This window comes from Solanum dulcamara, chromosome 5 (genome assembly GCF_947179165.1).
Source record: "Solanum dulcamara chromosome 5, daSolDulc1.2, whole genome shotgun sequence".
In the NCBI taxonomy this organism is placed as follows: Eukaryota; Viridiplantae; Streptophyta; class Magnoliopsida; order Solanales; family Solanaceae; genus Solanum; species Solanum dulcamara.
In genome coordinates this window covers 76,104,247-76,111,896 of record NC_077241.1, presented here as the reverse complement: position 1 = coordinate 76,111,896, position 7,650 = coordinate 76,104,247, and the positions used below count along the sequence as shown (strand labels likewise).

The 7,650-nt window shown below is 35.2% G+C and overlaps 1 protein-coding gene across 2 annotated transcripts; it reads left to right on the top strand.

The window, feature by feature from the left end:
- The first annotated feature begins 2,185 nt into the window (after window positions 1–2,185).
- LOC129889914 (uncharacterized) lies at window positions 2,186–7,343 on the top strand. Of its 2 annotated transcripts, none has more exons than XM_055965388.1 (7): window positions 2,186–2,341; window positions 4,750–5,229; window positions 5,341–5,507; window positions 5,599–5,679; window positions 5,792–5,867; window positions 5,945–6,037; window positions 6,806–7,343. In XM_055965388.1, exons 2-7 carry the CDS (start codon window positions 4,764–4,766, stop codon window positions 7,024–7,026), a joined length of 1,104 nt encoding a protein of 367 aa, XP_055821363.1. In that variant the 5' UTR covers window positions 2,186–2,341; window positions 4,750–4,763; the 3' UTR covers window positions 7,027–7,343. The 2 variants fall into 2 exon arrangements, with proteins under 2 accessions (XP_055821363.1, XP_055821362.1); XM_055965387.1 differs by having other exon boundaries at window positions 5,338–5,507.
- The last annotated feature ends 307 nt before the right edge of the window (window positions 7,344–7,650 follow it).

The following is a 7,650-nucleotide window of genomic DNA, read 5'->3' as shown; positions in this document are numbered from 1 at the left end:
ATACCTATTATCCCTCACTAGCCATAGATATTAAATAACTTGTCCACCAAAGTTGAAATAAATGGAAAACAATCGTTTAGTGTTTTCGTTTCCATTCAAATTTGAACATGTGAGAGACCTTATGATACTCCGGCGGAGGTTCTGATTGGCGAAAATTTATATTATTTATTCATGGTTAAAATATTTTTTTATGTATATATAGTAGATATCGAACCCCCTTCGATTAGTTCACATGTCTACTTGAACCCCCTTACTAAAAATTCTGACTCCGCCACTACAGTTACGTCATTACTTATTAATTACTAGCTAGGTCACAGTTCAACTTAGTAACATTCATAATATAACCCCATTTCTCATGAAAATATCAGCTTTAGTTTATCTTTGTTCTGATGATGAATTTACACAACTTTCCAAGAAGTGAAAAAAAGCAAAAGTCTAGACTGAAACTCTGAAAGGTGTCATTCTCAGCATTAAATTAAGAAGGGTAGCTAGGTGTTTAAATTTGGTGGTGGCATTGAATATGAATATGAATATTCATGGTAGCAGTATTAACTCCCTTCATCTACCTTTCATTAAATTTCATAGGCAAAGATGGACACATATCATTAATCAAACATACAGAAGCAAAAAAAGAGAGGGGGAATAGGGCATGTGAAAGTAATAAATGAGACACAATGTGAAAATAGATCCAGCAGTCATTGTGCACTATGTTTTGTGATTGTAATGTGGTCCCTCTTCATTTTAAATTAATTTTATATTTATAAGAGGCGCTGACTATTTCCAGAAGATCACGGGTATCTGTTTTTAATATTTATTTTTAAAAAATAAAGAAATAATTTAGACACAGAATGCATTTATTTTGTAACAAAATTGACAATAAATAGTTTACACTAACTCAAGAACGACATATTTAAGTAAGAGTTATGATCCTAATTTCGACGGTTAGCTCTTTTTGAAATAATTGTTTAGTAAATGTCCTTTTTAAAAATTTAAAAAAAAAACTGTTGCAATTTATAAATATTTTGAATCACGTTCTAAAGATTTCTTTCGAGCAAATTAAAAATTTTATTAAAAAATATTAGACAATAATTTATAAATTTATGAGTTATTACAATATTAGAGGACAATCTAATATTTCATCGATATTAGACCCAAGTTAATGTTATTCATAAGAGTAATTACTCATGATCTATGTTTGCATAACCAATAAAAATAAGAATTCAATATTTTATCTAAAAAGGTATATTTGTGTAAATCAATCCAAAATATGTATTGATCTTTGTTAAAGGGAAAACTACCCAATCAGACAAACATCTCTATCACATCTATTAAATCTTTCATTACTTTAAAATAATTACATATACTCTACATTAATAACATAATTACTCATCTCTCCTAACCTTGCTCTGTCCACCCCTCTCTCCTTCTTTCTCTCGCTATGTCCTCTTTTTCTTTTCTCTCGCCTTCACTTTCTCTCTCCCACTCTTTTTGCTCTCTCTATGCATGAATATACTGATGAATGTATCAATGGATTTTTTGATAGTATAGTCTATATACATGTAAATATTGGATATCAAATACATTGATGGAATTAGTATGAGATACACGGGATGAAATTGATATCAGATGCACTAGATGAAGTTGATATCAGATACACTAGATGAAGTTGATATGAGATATACGAGGATAAAATTAATATCAGATATATTGAGTCAATTGACTGAAATTAATTTTGAATACATAAATACATAAAATTGATACTGGATACACGAGTACATAAAACTTGTGAAATTCAAACACATTATAAAATGCAAATATATTGGGAGAGAGGCGAGCGAGAGAGTCAATCAACATATCTGGAACAAATTATACATAATTTGAGTCGCATGTATTTGAGATACATGTATCTGGTGAACAACAAATGGTACGGAAGGTAATTTATTAAACTACTGTGTCTGAATGTAATTACGATCAAAACTAAGGAGATTTGTGTTGTTTCCTATTTTTTAAATGGTTGATAGGAAGTACACGATATATGCATAAAGTAGTTGGACTAGATCTTGGTCTTCATGAAAAGAAGATTGGGCTTTATAACCCAGAAGCCCAGCCCACTATTAAAAATGACCTGACACTTAACACCTTTGCTGGCACGTACTAGAACATTCCTCGCGAAACCGTCAGTTAATTTAAACAGTTATTAATAAAAAAAATCCGATATCCGTAAATCTATATATTTTTTCATCTGAATATCAGGAAAGAAATATCCTTCTTCGTATTGTGGATTAATTCCTTCTGATCCGATTCAATCTTCGCAAAGTTTGTTAAATTCTGATTTTTACAGGTAACGTTCCGTCAATTTTCTCTGATTAGGGTTTAATTTGCTTGTATTTACTGTAAAAAAGAAGAATTTTTGGTTTAATTTGAGGATCGATGATAGTTTTTATCGTTAGAACCTAATTTATGGTTAGTATTGTTGGAAATTTTCTGTATATGATCTGTTCTTCAAATTTTGAGTTGATCGCGGCGATTAAATGAATGGTTTATGCTCGTAAATGATAAATGGACTATCTTTCGGTTTTGTTGGTAATAGAATTGCAGGAATTTTGTTGATTTACTCAAACAATTATCTCCATAACTTTCTGTATGGTTTCTCTTATATTCCAAGATCTCTTGTTATTCTTATTGCTGTTGTTTTCTTATTGTTTTTTTTTGGGTCGGGTTCATTGATTAAGAATCTCTAGTAGCAAGGAGGATGTAACCACGTTGTTTTTTTGGTGGTTGTGGGGGTGAGGGTTGTTTGGTTTTTGATAGATGGGTTAGGTAGAGAGAATTTTGATATATGATGTATTGGTGGTTGGCCTTTTCATTCTTAAGTTCAGCGTTTTCTGTGTTCGTTTATTGTTAGCAATTTACTAGACGATTAGTTGAAGGTAGGGCGTCTATTTTTACTTGTCTAGTATTGACTTGACACACTTTTAAGAGCAATAAATAAAATGACAATTGTACTATATCACCCTTTGAATATAATAAATATAATGTCTTGGGAAATGCATTGGGGAAATGACTATAGTTAATGATATGGGTAAATTAGGAACTAAGTGTTAAATCTCTTGATATTCATTTTAGTATAGTGGACAAATAAAGATGGACGGGGAGAGTAGTAATTTCCCCTAGATAGTGGGACAGGTGATATTTTCTTTATTGGTGAGACCAACTAGGAAGTTGAACTCTCCTCAACTAAAATAAGACAGATTATATGTATTGGAAGTTAGTTCCCAATGGGATGTCTAGCTACCGGTAGGAAGAATGAAAGGAGAAGTGAGAGTGAGCGGTAGTGTTGTGCAAAATGCTAAATGCAAACAACTCAGATATCTAGGTTTTGTCTTTTATCTTTCAGAAGACTCTTAAATTGATCAGAAGTAACATAAAATTGAAGTAGGGATGTTGGAGTTTGGAGCAATACAAAAATGGTGTAGAATAAGATCAGCCCATCCACAAAATGAATTTCATTAGAACAATATGTTAAGAAAAATGAACAATCATATAAGATCGGACAAGACTAGAGGAGATCACATTAAATGTGGGCAAATTAGAATGTAAAAGGCAACACAGATTTAGTGGATTGAAGCTACCCACAAGGGTGTCCGAGTTGGTTGAGCAGGGAATATCCCAAATGGGAGGTTTCAGGTTCGAAACCCTCTGCATGTTTTCTCGGTTGAGTTCGTCGTACATGGATTCCCTAGTGCGGTTTACCTCTCAGGTATGATTTGTGGGCTATATTACACCGAAGCAGTTTACTCTGGTGCACTCGAAGTGTAACGGCTGTGAGTTCCTAGTCATAAAAAATGGAAAAAAATGGATCCATATTTAAATAATATCAACTTGTTGAATTTAGGGTCTAGTTGTTGTCCTGATATATTTAGGGAATCTTTGGTTCTTGAGAAACCCAATTTGCCTAACAAGGGAAACTACTCAGCAGTACTGGTTTTAAACTAAGCCTAACTATAGCAGATTATAGCGTTGACCACAATTGTGAGAATAAGGCGCCAATGATTTGTTGATTGACTAATTGGTAGGGAAGATGTTCGTCTAACTTGTGTCATAGTATCTGTACCCCTAAGAAAGGATCAACACCTTATAATGGTCCCTTCACACCACTGTACTCCTTGACTTTATCCAAATGTTTAATATCTTTTGGTTTGAAAAGAGAGAAAGTCAGTTGGAGGATTGTTTTCACTTGGATTTGCGAAGCTACTATTGGTGTGATAGAAACGAAATACTAGTTAAAAGATTTGCATTCATACTATAATATATAGAATGCAGTTTACATGCAAGTATGTCTGCTTATATGTAGCGGCATACACTGCTACAATAGTCAAAAAGGTGACTTATGTTTGAGCTTCAATGTACAAAGTAGCAAGGGATAGACGATAGAACTATATTTTGGGGAAGACAAATGGAGATTACGAAACACGAGTCACCAAATTTCAAAGTTTACTCCTGGTCACAGTTCCAAGTAATTTTGGTTCCAAGAGAAGGAAGTCTTATACAGCTTTCACTTTCTTATCATTTCACAGTGGATTACATTCATATTTTCTTGCTTCTGTACAGTTGAAATGCTTGCCTTGTTTGGGTTCAAGGTCATATGTCCAGACTTATTTCACTTTGTCTGTTTCCACCACTGTGCATGAAGATATTGTTGTTTATAATACATTTTACTGAGTGAAGCGACCTTTGGTTTATTTTCAGGCAAAAAGTTGAAAATGCAGGGAGGCAGAGACCCCTTTTCCAATTTTGGTAATCCTTTTGGAAGCTTTGGTGGTTTCGGCGGATTTGGAGGCCAGAGGAGTTTATTATCTGGCTTTTTTGGAGGCAGAGACCCGTTTGATGATCCGTTCTTCACAAACCCATTTGGAGGCATGTTTGGATCGACCCCTTTCGGTCCTCGCGGAGGCCCATTCATGGACTCTCACATGACTGGATTTCTGGAACAACAGCCTTCTGTCCCTTTCCAACAGCATTCTGTCCCCTTCCAACAACCTTCTGCCCCCTTCCAGCAGCCTAGGTCTAGGGGTCCTGTTATTGAGGAGTTGGACTCTGATGATGAGAAGGAGGAAAGGGATATTTCGAAAGATAAGGAACAGAACACAGAGGAGAAACAGAACAAGAGAAAGCATGCTAGGTCAAGAACTGAGCCTTTTATTGAATATCCAGATGATGGAGCAGGAGGTGAGCATAGTTCCATTATAATTATGTGTGTATAGTTAATTTTCATTTCCAGGGTTGTAAGGTCTTTGCTTGTATTGATATTGATTGAAGAATAATATATTACTTTAGCAGAGAGAAAGAGTAAGCAAATGGTATTCCAGAATGATTTCCAGAGAGCAAATAATGTCCAACAGCCGCAAGTACGTAGCTTTAGCTTTCAGAGTTCTACCGTGTCCTATGGTGGTGCAAATGGTACCTATTACACTTCTTCCAAAACAAGGAGGAGCGGAAGTGATGGAGTAAGTGATTTTGACTATAGCACTTATAGGACTATAGAGCTCGGGTTTGCTAGGGCCTTGCCATATCTTTCATTTTTGTTTGGATTTGCAGCTGACTTTCGAGGAAAGTAAAGAAGCTGATTCAGCTACTGGGAAAGCAAGTCACAGGGTTTCAAGGGGAATACATAATAAGGTATGTTCTTCCCGCTAACAGTAAAGGTGGAACTACCTATTTATTTTCTTGACTTCTCAAGACCTTGATTTTTTTTATGCATAAATGACTTGATGGAAGTTTGATAATATAGGGTCATTCTTTGTCGCGGAAACTCGATTCAGATGGCAGGGTGGACACCATGCAGACATTACACAACCTTAATGAAAGTAAGTGATTGCTAAACGAGAGTCCTCATTTGTTGGTTCCTGTGAACTGCTTCTGAATAATTGGTGTCTTTTGGTAGATGAACTTGATGGATTTGAAGAAACCTGGAAAGGAAAAGCTAGAAATCAGCTACCTGGCCTGTATGGTGGGTTTAATTTACAAGGTGATACTGGTAAGTATACTAGGATATGCTAGTATATCATTCTGTTTGCTCTCCTAGCTTTTCAACTCGTCTGTCTTCGCTATGCAAGTATGTCCTATACCATCCCATTTGTGTAAAACATCTTTAATACAGTATCTTTTTCTGGGGGGTGGGGTAAAATTCTGTAGGTTGGTGTTATGTTCCCCCTACTTTTTTTATTTTTCCATGGAGATAATTGAATATCATCTACTAGTTGAGAATAGGTTTTAGACTTGTTAGATAACGTCTAATGTTGTTGTTATTATTATTATTATAATAATATATATACACACACGTTTTTGTTTTCACACTAGCATTTTTTCGTTAGTGTAACGATATAAAATGAACTTAAATGAAGAAGTGGGATTTATATAGCCGATCCAGACTTGTTTGGGACTGAGACTTAGTTGTTGTTGTTTAAATATCCAACTACTACTCCTTTTTTCTCTTGTTCACATTTTGGTGGGATTTGGTTGATATAGTGAGTGTGATATCTTTGGTTTTGGATGACAAGAATACTTTTTCTTTTCTTAAAGATACTTGAATATCAAACCAGCTCTCCTTCTTTTGTTCACATTGTGGGAGAAATTGCACGATGTAGCGATGGGTGTGATATTTTTGGTTTTGGAAGTCTGGAGTCCTTTTCTTTTCCACAGAGATAATTGTATATTTGGCGGATATGGGTGTGATATATGTAAACCAGTAACTGCCAGACGGATATGAGGCCATTATTCTAATGTTTCAACTTCTTTGTTCTAGGGTCTGGGAGCAGTGTTCAGAATGGTGTGAATAGGGATGGATGGGCACTTCCTTCGACAGAGAGCGCACATCATTCGGGGAACCTCGGACAAGGTGTAGGTAATGCTGCTGGCCCTTCCCATCCAATGCATTCACGGAGGCCAAAAACAGATGCTGGGAATGTGATGGGTTCTTCAAAGGGCACCACTGGTAGTAATATGGAGAGAGCTAAGAAACGTTGAAGCATCTGTCGCAAAAGTTTCTGTGCTGCTTCACAATGTGTTGTCATGTATAGCAGCTACTCTAGCATCTTGTTATTCTGCTTTTCTTTTGCAGAAAGCAGGCTCATCTATGCACCCTTATCATTCCCGCATGCTACCATTGAATAATCGTTGTAGCAGTTAAGTAGCAAATTTGTGTAGCTGTTGTAATGTGTGGCCGCTCCCGCCCTTTTTATTGGGTGGTATGAGAGAGATTGGTCAGGGATGGTTGAACATAATCACGTAATATTAGTAGCTTGTAATTTTGATCAGTTGAATATGTTTTGCAGCTTCATAAACATAGGTTATTCTGGTTGTTGCACGTTTGATTATAGAATTGTTAGGCATGTGCATGCTTTGTTCTGTGAAAATGATCTATAAGGAGAAGTTGAGTCTTCTGGATGAATATTTGCATACAAATAGGCTTCTAGTAAATCACCTTCCAAACAATTATCTATTATACGTTCCCTTGATTTACTGATCTTGAATATTTGTCACATTACGTTCATTTAAAGAATAAAATTACAAGGTATGGTTTATAAAGTTACTCCTATTTGATAAAAGATTGATTGTTTTTTCTTAAATATTGTAGTTGGAAATAATAAA